We start from the raw sequence: 22886 nt of genomic DNA, 5'->3' as shown, positions 1-22886 counted from the left end.
CTTCAAGGCTTTTGACAAGATACTGCATGTGAGAATGATGGTGAAGGTGAGAGCCCACAGGATCCAAGGCAAATTGGCAAATTTGATCCAGAATTGGCTGGGTGGCAGCAAGCAGAGAATGTCACTGGAAGCCTATGTCCATTGGGGTTCTGCAGGGGATTAGTGTTGGGGCCCTTGATGTTTGTGGTATATATAATTGATTTAAGCTTGAATGTAGGATGGTTGATCAGTAAGTTTGCGGAGGATATGAAAATTGGTGGGTGGTAAATGTTAAGGAGGACATGGTAGGCTGGTCAGTTGCGCTGATCAGTGACAAATGAAATTCAATCTGACTAAGTGTAAGGTGATGAACTTGGGCAATACAAATAAAACAAGGGAATACGTGACGAACAGCAGTTTCCTGGGGAGTACAGCGACCTTGGTGTGCTTGTACACTGGTCCCTTGAGAGAGTGGGACAGGTAGATAAAATGCTGAAGGTATTGTTACAATGTGATTGCATCATCTAATAAAGGAGTTATTGAGAATGAAGAATTTGCTGCAGAAGGGTCCTGACCCAAAACATCAACTTTCCTGTTCCACTGATGCTGCCTGGCCTACTGAGTTATCTCTGACTCCAGCATCTGCAGTTCTTACTATCTTCTGATTGAAAATGAAAAAGTAGTCATTGAAAATCAAAAAACAGCCCTTAATTGTTCATATGGAGACTTCAGTTTCAACAGAAATTGAACCCTCAGGTTCAGCTCTATAAACACGCAACAAGCTGGAAACCATCTGGGACAAAGCAGCCTGATTAATTGACATCGCATTCACCCACCTGAACATTAATTCCCTTCACTAACGTTGCACAGTGGCAACAGTTTGTAACATCCACAAGATGCACTGTAGCGTCTCATCAGTGCTCCTTCAAGAGCCCTTCTCAAAGTCATGACCTATATAACATTTGAAGGACAAAGGGCCTTATATACATGTGAATACCACCACCTACAGATTCCTTTCCATACCACACACTGTCCTCACTTGGAACTACATCACTGTTCTTTGTGTCTCTGGGTCAAAATTATATTTCAACTGCCACTTTCTCCCACTCACTACTTATGTCTATCCCATTGAAGATTCTTTTTATCCTCCTCTTAACTTGCCTTCCTACCTGTCTTCCAGTTGTCAGAAAATTTGACTACAGAATGGTTGATGCAGTTGACAACCACCTATGAGCTTGCTAAATTTTACTGAGACCAGCTGCTGTATATTCTTGCCACACGAAGAAGCAATGCATTCAAATCTTGACACTATCCATTTTTCAGGAAATAATCAGTTTGATCATTGGCAGACATCTCAAATGTGTCATGTTTGCTACATCAGTTTGATCAATTAACTTATTAAAATTTGCTTGTGTCTTTTTGGAAAGTCACATCTCTTGTCCGTAAAAACTTCGACATAAAACTTTAGCTTGTGTTCATCATTTATCAGTCATCCAGTCACCTGTATGATAATCACATGGCACAATTCTATGATAATTACAAATTCAGCTGATTTTTAATGTCCACATTGTCCAACATCTTTTCCCCAAGGTAGCGAAGTCTAGAGGGTATGGGTTTAAGGTGTGAGAGTAAAGATTTAAAAGGAATCTGAGAGGCAACTTTTTCTCACACTGGGTAGTACGTTTATGGGATGAGCTGCCAGAGGATGTGGTAGAGGTGGATACAATTACAACATTTGAAAAGGCACTTGGTCAGGTGCATGGATAGCAAAGGTTTAGAGGGAGATGGGCCAATCACAGGCAAGTGGTCCTTGTTTAGTTTGGAGTTGCTGGTGATAGTTCTCAAGGGATTTGAGGCGCCTGCTGTACATTGTACATGTTTCCAATCCATACAGGAAGGTTGTAACACCATTGCCCTGTAGACCCTCAGCTTAGTGCTGGGTTTGAGGTTTTTGTCATTAAATTCCTTTTTCTGAGATGGCTGAAGTTTGCATTGGCACACTGCAAGCAGCAGTGAGCTTCGTTTCTGATGCCTGCCCTCATTTAGAGGAGGCTCCCAAGATATGAGAATTGATCTACATTGTCCAGTGACATGCTGTGCATCTTGGTAGTTGGAGCGCAGTGTTGCATAGCAGATTTGTAACAGTTCATTGTGACATTTTTCTCCCTTCATTCTATTTTTCTTCCCTATATTCTAAATTACTTTACAAAAAAACGGTCATCTAAATTTAGGTGTCTATATTTGTAAGGTGAGTCTTTAAACAAAAAGCATGTGTGAATATGATTTTTGAAAGTCAATTTGGAGTGAATGTCTATTAGGTGTCATCAGTTGTAAATTCGGTGTGCCAGTCGTGGAGGAGAGTGAAAATTAAATATATATCAATTATCTAGCAATTTGTCAAAAATTGATTGGAAGTATGTCATTTGCTTCCAAGATGTCAAAATGTAAAACTGTAATAATTTTCTCCTCTGCCTCTTGGGGCCTGCTTTTGATAGGGTTTGTGTTTCTCAGATTCTTTTTCTGAGCTCCTGTTTGCCTTTTAGGAGGGGGAAGTACTTGCACACGTTTAAAACCTTTCGGCTCAAAGCCAAGTGGTCTCTCGGAGTGGGAAAAATTGAAGAGTAGTCAAACAGAAATTGAAAGGCAGCATGAGAAATGAAAAAATATATCGGATTATAGTTATAAAAGGATTATAGGATTACAGCCATATAGTTAATCTTGCTTATTGTTTGGTAATAAATCAAGGGCTTTTAAAGTATGCCTTCTATCCTTCTTGTGCTGCCTTCCATCCTCCCTTGAAAGCAGTAACTCATACTTGTTATTGTTTCATGGACAATGGCTGCTTACAGGTAACTTTTTAAGCTGTAACAGTAGTGAACATCAAGTTATTCAGATATGAGTACATCACAACTGATGTTGGTCTGGATATACTTCTTTGAGCTGAATAAAATATTAAATTGTAAGTATCTGTGTTTTGGTATGGTAAGAATGTTTGATTCTTCATAATTTTATTTTTATCACTTTTGGTTGAGAGCTGTGAACCAAAAACAGAGAGCGGAAAGTGACCTTTGGACTTCAGACTTTTGGAGCAGCAGCTTGTGGTTTAAAAAGGAATGAACCAGCTGTTATTTGTTTTTGAAACCAAGCCTGAAAGTTAATTGCGAGGTTGTTTCTTGTTAAAAAGTGCTCCAGAGATGCTTTGACTCTGGAGAGGCCTTTTGTTCAAGCAGATAGCAGGTGCTGAATGACAGAAAACAACAAATGCTGGAGATCACAGCGGGTCAGACAGCATCCTTAGAGAGAGAGAGAGTAAGCTAACGTTTTGAGTCCAGGCGACTCTTCATCAGAGCTTCAGACCTGATGTGATCTCCAGCATTTGTTATTTTCAGTTCAGATTCTAGCATCTGCAGTAATTTGAAGTTTTTAATGTATAGAGAGCATTGAAGGGAGACTAAAATGTTTAGTGAGAACTGTAAAGAAACGTATATGACAAGATACTTGTGTTGTCAAGATTAACATGTTGCTTACAAATATATTAAAAGAGGAAGAGTAGTCAACGATGGCTCTTCAAAGACATGTGAGGAATGTTACAAATAAATAGCAGAGTTTGTGTTAGTCCTTAAAACAGAGGCAGGGTCAGAAATCACAGGCTGATGCTGTCCCTAACCAAGCACAGTGGGTCCCTTTAGAGCCCTGGGCTCTAATATGCACTCAGTTCCTAGGCCCTGCTTTGAAGCAGAAGATAACATAATATCACAAAATAATAAATTTAGGACGAGAATTTGCTAAAGTTAAAATAAGCAAGAAAACAGTTTGAGACATAAAATAGTGCCAACGAACATAGAGGCAAGGTCTGATGGTTTCCATCCTGCTATACTCAAGCCATTTAGCAAATGATAAAACTGGAACAAATCTTTACGTGTTTAAACATTTATTTACAGGCATGGACTTTCCAACCCTTTATGTCGGGGCACAAATGAATCGCCAGTTAATGCCACATCTATGTACAGTTAAACACAAAAATTTCTGTATTTTGTACAAAACATTATGTTGCAAGTTATTCCCAATTTATTACTAATTTCCCTATTTGTTTGTACATGCATTTCTTTTTGTGAAACAAACAGTTTATGACTGGCATCAACCCATTTAATTTTACAAATATCCTTTCTTTCCAGCATTCAAGCCAATCAATCGGTAATCTCTACTTGCACACGTATTATAAATGTATATTATCCCAGAATGAACAATTATTTCCATAATACCTAATAGTTACATTGTCTTCAGAAATCCCAGTGAACAAGAATCTCCCTGAATAATTGATAAATAGAAGCCCATATCTAGTGCCTCTGTAAGAGCTAGTATTTCAGCAACCAAAATATTTTTAACAACCCTTTTTCATTTTCTTACCTTCCAAAGTTAAAGAATAACCATTTCCATTTTCACCCTTAAGATATGAAGCCATCTGCATGAGAATACCCATCAAAAAGATTAGCTTCTGCAGCATTGTCAAAAATGGCTAGTTTCATGGCGTGTCTCATCTAAGGATAGAAACTAAAGTATGCATTTCTCCACATTTAACTCCTCAATGCTTTATTTGCCCTTTTCATTTCACCATTGTACTTTACTGCAATGCTGATCTAGTCTAAGTGCCCAACCATTTAAATTGACGAGTCAAGTTTCACAATTCTTTTTTTAAATATAACACTTCCTCTGTGATAACCTGGTCATAGGATAAAAGTGACAGTCTCTTAATTGGATAGCTAATTTTAAATTATTCCAGACATACTGTTGAATATCTAAACCAATATGTTTAAAAGCTCTTGATGCCTGACCATCCTCTGCTACCCCTCCCCACCTGTTGACATATGAGATTCCACTGTAATCTTGTTAATGACATATATTACTTAAATTATGCAGAGGTATCTCCTTTTTAAAAAAAAAAACCTGCTTTACAATGAAACTTGAAAGTTTTCCTTTATGGTGTCAATTAAAACATTGGTACCGGTCAGCAGTTTTTATCAGTTATTTGTATTAAGTAAAACTTATCTCTCTGAAAAATCCCACCCTCTACAAACATTTATTCACCCCATAGATATTGGTTTTAAATTCATTATTTTTCTTCTGCAACTGTTGCCTCTTAAGCAGTTTCAGAAAAGCATCACCTTGCAAAAATGAAGCTTTTATGTTAATTAATTTATACTTTCATACTTCACTTGCATTTGGAAAATAATGGAATTATTAGCAAAGAAGGGATTTATTAAGGAATAGACTCACCTCACTTTGTGTGGAGGAGGTCTTATCTCAAATTTGATTGTTTTTTGAGGAAGTGATGAAGATGAATGAGGGTATGGCAGTGGATGTAGTCTACATGGACTTTACCAAAGCATTTGACAAGGTCCCTCATAGTCCACGAGATTAAGTCACATGGGATTCATGGTGAGTTAGTAAATTGGATACAGAATTGGTTTGGTCATTGAAGACAAAGTGTAGTTGTAGAGGGATATTTTTCTGACTTGAGGTCTGTGACCGGTGGTGTTCCGCAAGGATCAGTGCTGTTCCTGTGGTGTTTGAAGTACATACACATGATTTGGATGAAAATGTTGGTTGTCTGATGAATAAATTTGCAAATGACATGAAAAATGTTGGAGTTGTAGATAGTGAGAAGGATTGTTCAAATATTCAGTAGGATATAGATCATTTGGAAGGTTGGGTGGAGAAATAGCAGATGGAGTTTAATCCAGACAAGTATGAAGTAAATAATTTTGGGAGGTCAAACACAAAAGGAAAGTATCCAGTAAATGGCAAGGACACACTGATATACAAAAGGATCTTGGGGTGCAAGGCCATAGCTCCTTGAAAGTGGAAACACAAGTGATAAGATGATGAAGAAAGCATTTGGTACGTTTGCCTTCTTTTGTTTGATACATTGAGTATAAAAGTTGGCAAGTCATGTTGCAGCTGTATAAAACTTTAGTTAGTCCATATTTGGAGTATTATGTGCAGTTCTCGTCGCCAGGATATAGGAAGGATGTGGAGGCTTTGGAGAGAGTGAAAAAAGTTCTTTACCTGGACATTGTCTGGATTGATGTGTTATCTATGAGGGGAGGTTGAACAAACTTGAATTATTTTAACTAGAGCATTGGAGGCTGATGGGTGACCTGATAGAAGTATATAAAATTATGAGAGGCATGGATAGCGTGGAAAGTTGGAGTTTCTTTCTCCCCCAGGGTGAAAATATTAAATACTAGGAAGCAGAGGTTTATGTTGTGAGGGGGAAAGTTTAAAGGAGATGTCTGAAGCAAGTTCTTTACACAAAGGGCATTAGGTGCCTGGAGCTCATTGCCAGTGGAGGTGGTAGAAGCAGATATGCTAGCAAAGTTAAGAGGCACTTTGACAGCCACATGAACAAGCAGGGCATAGAAGGATACGGACCATGTGCGGGCAGATAGGATTAGTTTAGAATGGTGTCATGGTCATAGTCATAGAGTCATACAGCACGGAAACAGACCGTGACTAAACTAGTCCCATTTGCCTGCATTTGGCCCATATCCCTCTAAATCTTTCTTATTTATGTACCTATCCAAATGTCTTTTAAATGTTGTAACTGTACCTACATCTACCACTTCCTCTGGCAGCTCATTATTCATATGAGTCACCTTCTGTGTGGAAAAAAATTGCCCCTCAAGTTCCTTTTAAATCTTCCTCCTCTCATCTTAAAAATACGCCCCCTAGTTTTGAACTACCCCACCCTAGGCAAAAGACATTTTTGCTATTCACCTTATCTATACCCTTATGATTTTATGAAGTCTCTCCTCAATCTCATATACTCCAGTGAAAAACGTCCCACCCTATCCAGCCTGTACTTATGACTCAAACCCTTCATTCCTGGCAACATCCTGGTAAATCTTTTCTGAACCCCCTCCAATTTAGTCATTCTTGCAAAATTAGACATTGTTCTGGACATTGGATCACCATCCTTGGATCTGTCCTGTCAGTGGGACACCAGAAGCTGTAGCACATTAGTATACTGTCAGGAGAAAGCTGATGTGGGAGTTCTCAACATTGACATGAAGGCTCATGGCATTAGGTGGAAAAAAGGAATGTGCTCTGGTTGGGAGACTTCAATGCCCATCATTGAGTGGTTTGGTAACTTCACTATGGACCAAGCTGGCCAGTTCCAAAACAGCATCAATGCTAGACTGCAGCTGTGGCAGCTGGTGCAAGAATTAATCGGCCATAACACACATTTGACCTTGTCTCACCAATCCAACTGTAGCAAATGTATCTGTTCGTGATGGTGTTGGTAGGAATGACCACTGCACTCTTTGGGTAGGTGAAGTCCTACCTTCATGTTGAGGATACTCTCTGGTATGTTGTGTGGCACTACTGCCATGTTAAATGGTATAGATTTTGAATTATTCCAGCAACTCCAGGCTGGGTATCCACGTGGACTTCAGAAGAATTGTGTTCAACCGCAATCTCTATCTTCATGGCCTAGCATACCTTCTACTCCACCATTACCAGCAAGCCAAGGGATCAACGAAGTTCAGTGAAGAATGGTGGAGAGCATACCAGGAGCTGCACTGGCGAAACTAAAAATGATGTCAACCCGAGCAAACTACAATACAGGACTATTTGTATGACAGGCAGTGTTAGCAATGTGTGATAGAAATGGATCAGGTCTAACTTCTACTTCTGACAAATAAAATTGTAAATGGTAAAGGACAATTAAATAACTCACTGGGGAAGCAGGCTCCACAAATATCTCCATCCTCAATGTTGGAAGAGCCCAGCACATTAGTGCAAAAGACAAAACTAAAGCATTTGCAAGTATCTAGAGCCAGAAGTGCTGACTGGACAGTCAGTCGTCTCCTCCTGCAGAGGTCCCCAACAACACAAATGCAAGTCTTCATTCAATTAAGTACACTCCACATGATATCAGGAAATGGCTGAAGGCACTAGATACTGTAAAGGCTGTGGGCACTGACAAAATTATGTCAATATTTTGAAGATGTATGCTTTAGAATTAGTCATACCCTAGCTGTGCTGTTCTAGTACAGTTGCCCAAACTAGCCATGCAGTTACTTTTGTTCTGAGAGAAACTGGATGTAAGATAGCTGTTCAGATGTTGCTGTTTATCAGATCAAGCTGCGTGCAACTGATTTTTGCTTTCATGATAACCTATTCAGCCTGTCCCTACTGCAGCTTTTTTTCCCTGGAGCATTGGAGGTTAAGGGGTGACCTTTATAGAGGTTTATAAAATCACGAAGGGCATGGACGGAGTAAATAGCCAAGATCTTTTTCCTAGGTTGGGGGAGTCCACAACTAGAGGACATAGATTTAGGGTGAGAGGGGAAAGATTTAAAGAGGACCTGAGGGGTACATTTTCTTGCAGAGGGTGGTGCATGTATGGAATGAGCTGCCAGAGGAAGTCGTGAGATGGGTACAATTACAACATTTAAAAAGGTTTCCAGGGATATGGGCCAAATGCTGGAAAGTGAGACTAGGTCAGATTGGGATGTCTGGTCAGCACAGGTAGGTTGTACTGAAGGATCTGTTTTCCTGTTGTATGACTCTGCTTTTAAAAAAAACTGCTCAGGTATGTTCTGTACTCAAAAAGCAGGACAAATCTAACCCAACCATATACTGCCTCATTAGTTTACTTTCACTCATCAACAAAGTGATGGAGGTTATCGTGAACAGTACTGTCATGTGGCAGTAACTTGCTGATTGTGCCTAAGTTTGTGTTCCTCCTGACCTGTCCTTGGGCCAAACACTGACAAAATAGCTGAAGTTAAGGGAAGTGAGGGTGACTGCTGTTGACATCAGGGATGCATTTGACATCAAGAAGCCCTAGTGAAATTAGATTCACTAAGAATCAAGGGGAAAATTCTCCACATTTGGAATCATACTGAGCATAAAACAGTCTGTTTTGATTGTTAGGGCTCATTCATCTCAGCTCCAAGATATTGCTGCAGGCATACTTCAGGATGGTGTCTGAGGTCCAGTCATCTTCAGGTGCTCCATTAATTATTCCCTTGCTCATAAAGAATCATAAATCATTTGCTGACGATTGTTCACTGCCATTCTTGACTCCTCAGACACTGAAACCTTCCATGTCCAAATGCAGTAAAATATGGACAACATTCCAGAAATAGAGATCCTAGTCGCTACGGAGAAATGGGAGTTGAAGAAAATAAACGTTAGTAGGAAGATTGTACTGGAGAAGTTAATGGAGCTGCAATTTGATAAATCCCCAGGACCTGATGGCCTTCGTCCCAGAGTATTGATAAAGGTGGCTACAGGGATAGTCGATACATTGGTGACTATCTTTTAAAAACTGGATTCTGGAGTGATTCCTGTGGGTTGGCAGGTACAAATGTTATCCCACTATTTAAGAAAGGAGCTAGAGAGAAAACCAGGAACTACAGACCTGTTAGCCTTACATTTAGGGGGAAAATGCTAGAACCTATTGTAAAGGATTGCATAAAAAGACACCACCTTGATGATTTGTAAGGCATAGTTGGATATGCATTTGAGAAATCGTGTTTGAGTTATTTGAAGATCTTACTAACTAACTTGATAAAAACGAGTCATTGGATATAGTATACTTAGATTTCCAAAAGGCTAGCCTGGTTAGAAAGATTAAAGATAAAGATTAATGAAAGAGGTAATGTGCTAGTATGGATTAATGATTGGCTAACAGGCAGGAAAGCAGATAGTAGGAATAATTGGGTCATTCTCGGTTGGCAGGCTTTGACTAGTGGGGTAACATAAAATCAGTAGTTGATGTCCCAGCTGTTCACAATCTCTGTCAATGATTTAGATATGAGATCCAAATGTAATATTTCCAAATTTGCAGATAACACAAGCTAAGTGGGAATGTAGTTTGGGAGGAAGACATGAAATAGCTACAAGAAGATTTGGACAGGTTTAGAGAATGGGTAAGAACATGGCAGATGAAATTTGTGGTTTTACCAAAATGGATAACCTCATTTTTCCAATGTGAAGAATGGAAAGTGTGGATATACAAGAGAAAATTGGGTGTCTTTGTCAATAAGGCAATGAAAGTTAACTTGCTGCACCTGCAAATTAATAGGAAGTCAAATGGAATGTTAGCTTTTATTGTAAGAAATTTGAAGTACAGGAATCGTGAAGTCTAGCTTCAGTTGTATAAGAGCTTGTGGAATATTGTATTGCCTGAATAGGAAAAGGAGTCAGCCATTCAGCATGTTGAGCATGCCCATCATTGAACACTTTGATACCATTGGTAATAAAGAAAACTATCAATAAGTACCTTAAACCTACTCAAAAACTGAGCCTCCTGTCATAGAGGCAGTGCAACAAAGGTTCATTGAGATTTCTTCCTGGGTTGGCAGAATTGTCCTATGAAGAGAGACCGAAAGGAGGAAAAAAAAATTCTCTAGAGTTTTGGAGAATGAGAGGTGATCTCATTGAAACTTACAAAATACTTAAGAGGGTCGATGTAGAAATGACATGTCCCCTGGTTGGTGAATCTAAAACCGGGAGCAAAACTTAAATATAAGGAAGATGCAACTTGGGTCTGAGATAAGGAGATAGTAGGAACTGCCAACGCTAGAGAATCTGAGATAACAAGGTGTACAGCTGGATGAACACAGCAGGCCAAACTGCATCAGAGGAGCAGGAAAGCTGACGTTTCGGGTCTGGACCCTTATTCAGAAATTCTTCAGAAATTTCAGACCCTTCAGAAGAAGGGTCCAGACCCGAAACGTCAGCTTTCCTGCTCCTCTGATGCTGTGTTCATCCAGCTCTACACCTTGTTATCTCTGAGATAACGAGTTTTTTTTTTTACTCGGGGCTGTGAACTTGGAATTCTCTACCACCGAAGGTTGTGAAGGCTCAGTTTTTGAGTAGGTTTAAGGTACTAATTGATAGTTTTCTTTATTACCAGTGGTATTGAAGTGTTCAATGACTGGGCATGCTCAACATGCTGAATGGCTGACTCCTTTTCCTATTCAGGCTTGAGCTGATGACTGGCATGTAGCATTCATGTCAAGCAAGCGTCAGGTGATGACCATCCCTAACAAGGGAGAATGCAATCCATTAGTCCTTAACATTGAATGGCATTATGATAGATGAATTACCCACCATCAACATCCCAAAGCTTACCTTTTACCAGAAATTGAACTAAGCCAGGTATATTGACATTATGGTTTGAAGAGCACATTAGAAGCTGGGAATTTTGCAATATGTACATCACATCATGACTGTGCAAAGCTTGATCACTACTTACAAGACACAAGTCAGGAGTGTGATGGAATATTTCCACTTACAGCTCCAAAAATACACCAGTTTGACAATGCCCAGGAGCAAGCAGCCCATTTAATTGGTACTCCACACACCACCTTCATTCAACATGCACCTTCTCCTCTACCAATCCACCATCATAGCAGTTTGTACCATCTACAAGATGCACTGCATCAGATGGCTGAGGTGTTATACAGCGCCTTCCAAACCTGCAACCTTTATTACTTAGAAGGACAGGGTATTCTTCCACCTGCAAGCTCATCTACAGGCCGTGCACCATCATCCTGACATGGAGCTATGTCATCATTCTTTCACTGTCACTGGGACCAAATCCTGGAACTTCTTCCTCAACTGAATTCTTCATGTACTTACACCACATAGGAGCAGTAGCTCTACATGACAGCTCACCACCACCACTATCTCAACAAAACTTTTGGTATGGCAATAAATGCTGGCTTAGCCACTGCCCGCATTTGTGAAAGAACAGAAAAAAGATAATTATCCAAATCTCTTAAAGGCCTCAATTGAATCTTTCTCCGTCACATTCTGACAGAGAATTTAATATCATAAACACTTGCTGCAGTTTTTTAATAAGTGGTGTACCTCATGTTTCTCTAGGTTTTTTTACCAGTCACTTTAAATCCATGACCACAGGTTCTCTCTTCTTCCATCAACAGGGACCGTTTCTCCCTGTCTTGCCTCTCCGGAGCACTTGTGACGTAGAATATCTCTAACAAATTTCCTGTTGATCTCTTTGAGGAGAACAGCTCCATCTTCTTCAATCTATCCACATAATTGAATATCCTCATCCTGAAATTGTTCTCATGAATTTTCTCTGCACTGTCTTTAACAACTTTACATCCAACCTTCCAAAGGTATCGTATCTTACTCTGGATATCACACTCCAGTTGAGACCTTACCAATGTTTTGGACAGAAGCATAGGAACGTTGGAATTAGGAGGGAGAGTAGGCAGTTTGGCCCTTTGAGCTTGTTTTGCCATTTAATATGATTATGGCTGATCTTATCCTGGTTTTAACTCCACTTTCCTGCCTGTTCCCAATAGCCCTTTATCTTTGTATTTTTTGTCAGAAACATACCTATTTCTGTCTTGAATTGGTTGGTTAATTCTGCCTCCACTGCATTCTGGGGCAGAGAGTTACACAGATTTACAACCCTCTGAGTAAAATAGCTTGTCCTCATCTCAGTTTTGAACCTGCTTTCACTCACTCTATATCTATGACATCTTGCTCTAGCCTGTCCCACAAGGGGGAGCATCTGTTCAACGTCTGCCTTATCAATCCCCTTTAGCATCTTGTATGCCTGAATCAGATGCTGCTTCATTCTTCTGAACTCCAGTGAGTACAAGCCCATGCTATTCAACCGCTTCTTGTATGACAGCCCTTTCATCCCTGGAATCAATCTAATGAACTGCCTCTGAACTACCTCCAATGTCACCACATCCTTCCTGAAGTAAGGAGACCTAAACTGGACACAGTGTTCCAGGTGTGGTCTCACCACCTTTTTATAATTGTAGCAACACTTCTTTCTTATTATATGCTGCATTTGCACAAGTTGTTTTTGTACTGTCTTCATATTCATGGATCCCAGGATCCTGCATGTTTTACTTTCTCAACCCGTCCTCATAGCCTTCAATAGTGTTCACTCGTTTCCAATCTTGCTGTTCAAGAGCCCCCTTTAGAAAAGTTGCACCTTTTTCATTTGTCTTGCCTTTCCTTTCTTCCTTATCAAAAAAAATCCCTTTGTGCTATACTTATGAAGACTTCTGGTTACAATTTGGTTCTGAGATTATTTTTGGCTTTTTCTTCATTGTCTAATCCATTCAAGGGATGGCTTTTTGTTTTTGTTTTAATGACTGTTGAGATTACCACTGCAACAACTTGTGCTTTCAGAGGATCTTCCTCTCAAGTATTATAGTTTTTTGATGCTTGAATCACTTCCTGACCTGCAACTGTAATCACTACTTGCATTGCCCTTTTGTACTTTTCAGTCTTTCTCTCAATTCTGCCAGTCAATGTACCTCATCATTTTTGAGCATTTAGTCAATAATTAAACTTACCAGAAGCTTGTCCGACATGGCTCAGCATTATCACTTCCTTCTACTTGGACCCATCCGAAATATAATTACTCAACTTGGGAACTTGCCTTTGGATGCAGCACTGTGTTCACTGAGTGTGACATCTGATCTGTGTTGTAATCACTCACGTTAACTCTAGATGCTATATTCAGTTCTTCAAGACCTGCTCCAGAAAGCAAATGGGCATTTGATGACCAATGCACTTTATTTACTTTCATTAGGTGCTTATTTTTTTGTAGAGGTTCATCACTGAAAGTATATTTCTGTTCCATTGCTTAACAGACTTTGAGCTGCAATATTGTAACTATAATCACATTTTGAGCAATGTCTCTTAACTCCTTATTGGCAAATCCCTCCCACCCCAAATTAGCTGTTAGAAACTTAATTCACATCCCGGTTTTTTCTTATTCTAACTCCACTTCTGGAGAGTGGCAGTGCCAGTATTGGGCTTGTTGAATTTGGTGGTTGGACAGATGTCCAGGGCGAGGCAGCAGCTGGGGGCCTGACCTGGAACACTGAGTGCCCGGTGCGCAGACCTAAGACGAGACTGAGGATCAGCACAAATACCGAAGGTGAAACCAAGGCCTGACGTGGGACTTTGGCAATCTGAGGTCCCAGGAGTGAGCCCAACATATGGAGAAACGACGCGAGCAGGGGAAAGTGTGCCAAAGCAGAGGAGATTGAGCCCTTTTAGGAAGTGCAGTCACAGCATGGCTAAACACTTAAGAAACACTGCAATGCTTTAACTTTCCAGCTTTAGTTCTTTATCCTTTGACTTAATACTAAGAAGGACTTAATGTTTAACTTTTACCTTTTGTTCCTTATTTCTTTCTAACTTGTTCTTAAGTTTGTGTACCTAGGTACTTGTACCTAAGATGGCACCACGTGTGGCCACATTGAATGTTTTTCACTGCACTCCTGTACTTGAGTACACATGACAAAGTCTAAATATAAATCTAAATTCACAACTTTATCCCTTTTCTCTAACATTTGCATGTAATAAAAGGCAAGTGCTGCAGATGTTGGAAATCTGAAAAAAGAGCATAAAATGTTAGACAAACTCGATGGGTTTGGCAGCTTTTGTGGAGGAGGAAACCATTAATATTTTGAGTCCAAAATGACTGCTGTTCAGGACATTACATTACTTTACCGTATAATACTTTTGTCCTTAATAACTATCATTGTCGGGAGACTAAATATGCTCACCAGATCTAAACAATGTAGAATGCAACCTTATTAAATACCATTCAGATCCATGGCAACTGCCTTGTTAAACGCCAAATGTGACAGCATCCTTCGTTACTTTTGAGCATATTTCACATTTGTTAATCTCTTCCATTAGACTCTCAAATGTCAGCATTTTTAGCAGGATTTTTTAGTTTTTGACAAGTAGAATGAGCAAGTAACCTACACTGAAAAACATTAAGTCTTGTTAAGGAACTGCAACAGTATTCTGACTGGGTAATTTGCAGTTTCACTGTCTTTCCAAAAATGATGTGGTACATGGTAAGGCAATTAAGTTTAATTTGTGCCGTTTTCATAGCTTTGTTCAACATCGTTATCTCACTTGATTACACACGTCGTCCTTATTTAAGGTGGGTATACTTGCATATGTGGCAGTTCAGAAGAGGTTGTTTGCTGGGATACACACTGTTATGAGGAGATTGGGCCTGTACACATTGAAGTTTAGAAATACAGAAAGTGAACTTACTGAGAGGCATATAACATTCCAAGATAGCATCTACCCTGTCAAGCTAAGAGGATGTTTCTTCTTGAGGGGGAATCCAGAACAGGGGGCAGGGGGCACAGTCGAAAATAAGTGTTCTCCCACTTAAGACAGACTGGAAAGTGGTTCGATCAACTGTAGTCTTATTGAATGGCAGAGTAGGCTTGATCGACCAAGTGACTGACCTACTGCTCCTATCTTATGTTTTTATATTAGCTTTTAGAAAATCAGTTACTCCAATTATTTTGCAAGTGTTTGCAGTTCTTTCTTTAGTGACCTCAATGTTATCACAAAATCTAAAGCAAATAATACTTTTATATTCCTCATCTCTATGACTTCCGTCCTTGTATCATTCCTCATTACTTAGTGAATCAAGATAACATTTTAGCCAAGCCTTTCCACAAACTTGGGATCCAAGTAGAATTCAGTATTGCACAGTTACAGAAATCCATGATTAATATACTGAGCAGAGGACATCATGTTAGTCCTCAGAATTATTTCAGGATGTATCGTTTTAAGGACCCCACTTCTGCAATTCGAATTATTCCCTGCATAGTGATACCTCGAATCATAACCAAAAGATCTATTAATATTTCTTTGAGCATTCGTGAAAATATAAAATATATTGACAACGAGCAAGTTTGAGCTTGTAATAAGGGAAAAAAAAATCTTTAAGATGTTACATTCTATTTGCTGTTCTATACGTCTCAGAAACCTGAACAGTAACGACCTGTGAAGGAAAATAAGGCCCTTTGAAATGTGGATTCTAAGACAAATATAGAATTTTAAATATAAGATCATAAGATAATGAAGAGGTGCTTGAAATTGCAAGAGTGAAAATAACTCTAAAGTGACCTCTGCAGAAGAAAATTCAGAATTTTGGCTGTTTGATTTGATGGAAACTGAGCAACTATAGTGATCTCTTCTTGAGGGCAGAAAGAGGGTTTGAACTCGGCACAGCTGAATGATGAACGTAATCGTGATTACAGTCAAGTTATATTACATGTGAAGATTGCATCAGACTGACAAGCGTGACATACTATGACAACAGGTCTAATAGGAGAAGCTACAAACGAGAGTGAAAATGTTCCATTGTTCTGACTCCCAGAATCATAGAATAAAATCCCTACAGTCCAGGTAGAGGCCATTTAGCTCATCGAGTCTGGACCGGCCCTCTGAAGAGCATCCCACCCAAGATTGCGCTTGTTCTTTTTTTTTCTGGAAAATGGCTAACCTAACCCTATTATTATTTAAAAATTTCTGCTTTACCTCTTAGACTGATTAGTCTGACATCTCTTTAGAGATGTTATTAGCATATGTAATCAAGGTCAAAGTGACCTAGGCACTTACAGAAATTTGATCCGATTGGAGAGGACTGACATTGATTTGTAAAGGTCAGAGCACGACTAACTAATCTAACTGAAGTTTTTGTGTTTATAGTTGTAGGCAGGAGAAAGTCCACTGTTATAAATTATTTACACTTCTGGAACGCATTTAATAAGGGTCCATTTAACAGACTGATGCCTAAAATTTAACGATTATTGCCTATTTAGGGCTGAGTTTAAGTTAGCAGACAGAAAACAGGACAAATAATATTTGTTTGAATTGAAAATTAGTGACTCATGGTGTCCCAGAAGGATCAGTGCAGTAGATTGAAGGAAGCCTGCATAACTTGTGATCGCATTAGTCATTATTATTATTTCTCCCTTTTCTGAGAATTCAGTTTTGGTGTTAGGCAGGGATTTATACCACATTATTTCAGATGGAAGTATGTTAGAGTCCGCTGTCCTGAGTAATCTTAATTCCTTAATATTTTCATATTATACAACAACATGTTCTTAATTTAAAGCATTCTGGACTAGTGTTGGGAAAAGCGATATTATCCTGTGTTCCTTCAACATTTTGCGCTATTGATTTCTGAAACTAAAAGTGATTTTTGGAGGACGAAAATCAGACTTTTCAGTTTGACCTCATTCTGATTAATGCTCGAATTTCAATTGTTTCAGTTATTTACAAGTTTACAACCATTCCCAAAAATGTGTAAAATGGATAAAACCACACCATTTGGTATTGAATTGGGTATCGGAAACTAACTTTTGACAAAGGCTCACCAAGCCCAGTCAACTCTGTAAAGTTGTCCCCATTGTTAACATTTGGCACCCGCTACTAACCAAGTTCATGAAGTCCTGAAGAGCAGTCAAACCATATTTGTGGCGATGGTAAGAGAATCAACATGAGAGAGACTTTATTGACCTGATCTTCTCTAACCTGCATCTGGATGTAATAATATTGGCAGTGATTGCTGCACAGTCCTTTTGAAGACAAATCTTGTCTTTCCACATTTCATGCTGTGGCATGATCACTGTGCTATTGGCATGTTCACTGATGCTTGACTGGCACCAATCTGCCCCAGATCTCATTATAGTCTTGACTAATCAGGGACAAAAGAACTGAACTCCAGTGGTGATTTGACGGTGATTGACCTTGACATCAAGGTAGCATTTCATTGACTGCGGCATAAAGAGTCCCAATAAAATTGAGGTCAATGGGAATTAAGAGGGTAAACTCTCCACTAGTTGGACTCAGACCAGCAAAAAGACACTTGCTGCTACAGGTAAATCATCTCGTCCTGGTCTGTTTTTGCAGGAATTCCTCAGGGTGGTATCCTAGGTCCAAACATCTTCAGCTGCTTTAGCAATGACCTTTCCTCCATCATGTCAGAAATGAGAATATTTGTTGATTACCGAATAATTAGTTTCCTGCACGAATAGTGGAGCTGCCCATACCCATGTGCAGCAAGACCTAGACAACGTGCAAACTTGGCTGATATGTGGCAAGTAATTTGTGCAACATAAGTGACGGGCAGTGACCATTTCCAACAAGAGGGAAGTCAGATCACCTCCCTGTGACATTCCCAGATATGATCATTTTAACCTCACTATCAACATCCCAAATGTCACCATTGTGCGTCAGCTATGTAAATACATTGGCAACAAGTGCTGGTCTGAGGCTGGGAATCCTGCAGTAAGTAATTCACCATCTGATCACCTAAACCTGCACATTGTTTACATGGCATAAGTCAGGAGAATATTAGAGTACTTGGCTCTTAACCTGGATGATTTGAGCCCAGCAATACTGAAGAAGCCCAATACCATCTAAAACAGTTTGCCTGTTCGATCAATGTTTACTCCTTTCACTGCAGCCATACATTGGCCACATTTATGTATCATTTTCAAGATGCTGTGCACCCACTTGTCAAGGCTTCTTTGACAGTTCTTCCCAAGTCCTGGGACCTCATTACCTCGAAGGAGGGTAGAAGGCACATGGGAATTCCACCAAATCCATTTTCCACTCCAAACTGTACACATCCTGACTTGGAAGTGTATCAGCTATTCCTTCTTTGTTGCTGAGTCGAAGTGCTAACAATTTGGGAATACCTTCATGATACAGTTTTAATGTTCAAGAAGGCAGCTAACCATCACCTTCCCAAGAGCAGTTAGGATGGGTAACAAATGCTGTCCTTATCAGAGATGCCCACGTAGAATAAATAAATGAATGAAGAAGAGGTGATAAATTGTATGAAGTTGAATATATTAAAACTGCAAATATTGCCATGCAATAGTCTTCTGGAAGTTATAAATGAACTGTTGTGTTTTCCCAGACGGCTTTGCAATGTGGGCCTCATGCTGCAACTGGTTCTGTGTGGACAACCAGACCATGGATGAACCTGAACATAATCCTAGAAGGCAGGCATACACTAATGCAGGCTACAACTCTCAGTCATCTCCATCTGGATTAGGGGACACATGCAGAGCTTGCGGTTCCCGATTTGAAAATCCACTGAGAAAGGTTGGTACAAGTGTGAGTTAGAGGTTAGAATTAAATTGATCTCCTCTTACGCAGAAGTAAAGATTCATTTTCAATGAAAGTTGCAACTTGGATATAAAAATCCCTCAAAGTTAATAATATAGTGTGGTGTGAACTTTGATTTTAATCTGCGTTCAAAAAACTTTGCTGAGGCAGTAGCTAATTATATTCTCTTAATACTTGCTAACTGTATTTTGGTGACTTGTTCATTTCTTGCGCAGTCATTTTGTTAAAGGATATCCTGTTTTAAAAGGACTGGAACTTAGCGTGAATCTCCGTATTAATCTGTCAAATTTGAGCTCTACTCATAGCACATGGTTTTATTGTTGGGAATAGACCCTTGAAGTGCATTAGAAGCTGGTTCTTTTTTTCTCTTTAATAATATTAAAGATTCAGTTGGTTGATAACGCTCCTTTCTGGCTGTGACTTGTTATTGTGAATGGAATTTGGGGCAAAAATCAAATTCTTCAGAAAGGTGACTTTTCAAATAGGAATATTTCATGGTAGATCATGTAAATTGCTATCTCCATATAAAATAGAGTACGTGCTCCTAAATCTCTGTCTGTTAAGACTTGTGTTTCCATAAAGCTAATTGCTTAGTTAACATTTAGATCAATAAGGCTTTAATTGTTGCTTGACCAGGAAAACTTGCACATTGGAACTAACTGGTCAGTTTTAAGTTTCAGGTCTGTAACATTCAGCAACATGAAGCTTTTTAAAATCAGTAGCTGCATGATTTGTGTTCCCTAGGTGTATAATTTCTGATTCAGTGACAATATTAATAATAAAAAGCTTCTATTTCCGCTGAATATATTTGCTGCTTCTTGTGATCTGAATTTTTTTCATTCTTTGTCTCCTACCTATCTCTAATATGTCAATAAAATAATTTTTTGTGATTTCAATTAGTCTATTTAACATTTTTGTGTCTCCTGTGCCCTGTGTTTTGCGCCAACTTCCTCTGCAGTATGTCCTCCGCCTTTCTGTATAGTTCTCCTATTTCAAAATGTGAAATAGGAGCAATAGTTCACAATACACTCCCTTGACCATCATTAAGATTTTGGCTGATCTTCAAATTCAGATTCATTTTCCCGCCCTATCCCTATATTGATTTCCTGAGTTACCAAGAATCTATCAATCTCTCGCTTTCTTGTCATTGTTTGCAATATCCATTTCTCACTTTCTAAGGCATAGGGTGCATCAGGGGAAGCTGTCTGTAAATAATAAGTGACTGAGAGATGAGACCGAGACAAACCAATTAAATAAAATTTGAATTTGAAATTTGTAAATTCCAATTTAATATACAAAATAATATTTATAATGTAGCAGATATTCAAAAAAATTACCACATTTTGAAGAAAAGCAATGCATTTAGTTCAGCATACTGCAGCTTTTAGTTTGTACTTGTGCCTACACTTCTGGAATTCTCTTGTTTGACAACACAGAACACTTATTCTATGTCAGAGCGTGTTGTTTTTTATGTGCCTTATTTCATCTTCCACTCTTGATGGGAAATAACTGAGTTAGTAAAGGTAAATGAGCATAAGAAGTAGGAGCAAAGGTAGGCCATTCAGCCCATCGAGTCTCTTCTGTCATTCAACGAGATCAGTGATCTGATAATCCTAGATTCCACTTTCATGTCTTTTTCTCAATAACCCTTCATTCCCTTACTGATTAAAACTGTCTGTCTCAGCCTTGAACACATTTATGATCCAACCTCTACAACCCCTGCAGTAAAGAATTCCACAGATTCAGTACCATCAGAGAAGAAATCCTTACTTGTGCCCTAAATGAGTGGTGCCTTATTCTGATCCTGCACTCTCCCACAAAAGAAACAGCTTTTCCTTATCTACCTTGTCAGATTCCCTAAGAATCATATTGCCTGTCATTCTTCTAAACTCCAAAGAGTACATGCCCAAATTAGTTAGCCTGTCCTCATAAGAAAGTCCTCCATACCTGGGACCAATCCAGTGAATCTTCCCTGGACTGTCTCCAATGCCAGTATAATTTCCTTAGCGAAGGGACCAAAACTGTTCACAGTATTCCAAGTGTAGTCTGACTAGTGCCTTGTATAGTTTTAGCAAGACCTCCTCATTTTTGTATGCCATTCCCTTTGAAATAAAGGCTAAGATTCCATTTGCCTTCCTGCAGCTTTCTGCAGCCTTTCTCCATTTAAATCTTATTCACCTGTTCTGTTCTTGCTGCCAAAGTGCATAATTTCACATTTTCCCATGTTATAGTCCATCTGCCAGGCTTTACCCACTTTCTTAATCTACCTATAACCCTTTGCAGACTCTATCATCCTTACCACTTGCCTTCCCACCTATTTGCATTTGCAGACTTGGCTACAGTGAATTTACTTTCCTCATCCAAGTCATTAACATATATTTTAAAAAATTGTGGCACAAGCAGTTGTGATCCCTGTGGCACCCCAATAGTTACGGGTTGCCATCCTGAAAATTCCCCCTTATCCCAACTCCCTACCTTTTTATTAGTTAGCCAGTCATCTATCCATGCTAATATGCATGTCTCCAACACCATGTGACTGCCGCTTTCCCTGACGTCAACAACCACGTGATTGCTGTTTCTGCCGTCGTCGAAGACCACGTGACTACTGACGTCAGTGACGATTGTGTTACTTCTGCTTCTGCGCACACCCACTCCTGATGAAATCTCCATCTCCACCCCGACTCCTGGCCCCAGGTTTACACCCAGCCCCAGCCTCCAGCCTTGCTGGATATTCACCAATCCCCTGGACCTCCCCCTCAGAGGCTGAACAGTCAGTCCTCAACAAAGGGCTCACCTTCATTCCCCTGCGCCCACACATGAACAGATTCTGCACAGTCATGATTGTCAAGCTCTTTTTCTGCCGCCTCCGCCTCCGCCTCCACCTCCACGCTATTTCTTTCAGCGGGAATCCAACCCACCCTCTAATGACCCCTTCTCCCACCTCCAGCAAACTCCATCCTCCTGGACACCCCCTCCCGGCCTCCTACCCTCCCTCGACCTCTTCATCTCAAACTGCCGATGCGACATTAATCGTTTGGATCTCTCCACCCCTCTCACTTATTCCAACCTGTCCCCACTGGAATGCGCAGCCCTCTGCTCCCTTCATTCCAACCCCAACCTCACTATTAAACCTGCTGACAAGGGGTGTACAGTGGTAGTATGACATACTGACCTCTACATCGCTGACGCATACTTTAGGGACTGTAATTTCCCCTCCTCTGTAATTAAGGATGCCCTCAACCACATCTCCTCCACCCCCCTCACTGCTGCCTTTAAGCCCCTCCCCTCAACAACAATAAGGATAGAGTCCCCTTAATCCTCAAATACCGCCTCACTAACCTCCAAATCCAATGTATCATCATCCGACATTTCAGCCATCTCCAATCGGACCCCACCACAAAAGATATTTCCCTCCCCACCCCTGTCAACTTTCCACAGGGACCATTCATTCCGCAACTCCCTTGTCAGCTCTACTCTCCCCACCAATTTCTCCACCACACCTAGTACTTTTCCCTGCAGCCCCAAGAGGTGCAACATCTGCCCCGATACCTCCCCTCTCACTTCCAACCAAGGCCCCAAACAATCCTTCCAGATCTCGCAAAGACTCGCCTGCGCTTCATCCAACCTGATCTGTTGCATTCTTTGCTCCCAATGTGGTCCCCTGTATATTGGGGAGACCAAACGCAGACTCGGCGACTGGTTTGCGGAGCACCTGTGCTCTGCACACATCAACCAACCAGACCTTCCGGTTGCCATCCATTTTAATTCCCCCTCCCACTCCGCTGATGACCTGCCCATCCTTGGCACCCTCCATTGTCAGAGTGAGGCTAAAAGTAAACTGGAGGAACAACATGATATTTCGCCTTGGGAGCTTACAGCCCAGTGGCCTCAACATTGACTTCACCAGCTTCGAAATCCCTCCA

The 22886-nt window shown here is 40.1% G+C and overlaps 1 protein-coding gene across 1 annotated transcript in view; it reads left to right on the top strand.

Moving 5' to 3' along the window:
- Positions 1 to 22886, top strand: part of LOC109922619 (ring finger and FYVE-like domain containing E3 ubiquitin protein ligase) — an 84608-nt gene that overhangs the window by 18163 nt on the left and 43559 nt on the right. Inside the window, exon 2 of the mRNA XM_048612395.1 lies at positions 18752 to 18939. Coding sequence (XP_048468352.1) covers positions 18763 to 18939 — 177 coding nt within the window. The 5' untranslated portion in view covers positions 18752 to 18762. The remainder of the gene's footprint in view (positions 1 to 18751; positions 18940 to 22886) is intronic.

The sequence above is a fragment of the Rhincodon typus genome, chromosome 26, assembly GCF_021869965.1.
Source record: "Rhincodon typus isolate 14 chromosome 26, sRhiTyp1.1, whole genome shotgun sequence".
NCBI lineage: Eukaryota > Metazoa > Chordata > Chondrichthyes > Orectolobiformes > Rhincodontidae > Rhincodon > Rhincodon typus.
Note: the sequence above shows the minus strand (reverse complement) of the source record. Positions and strands in the feature narration are given on the sequence as shown.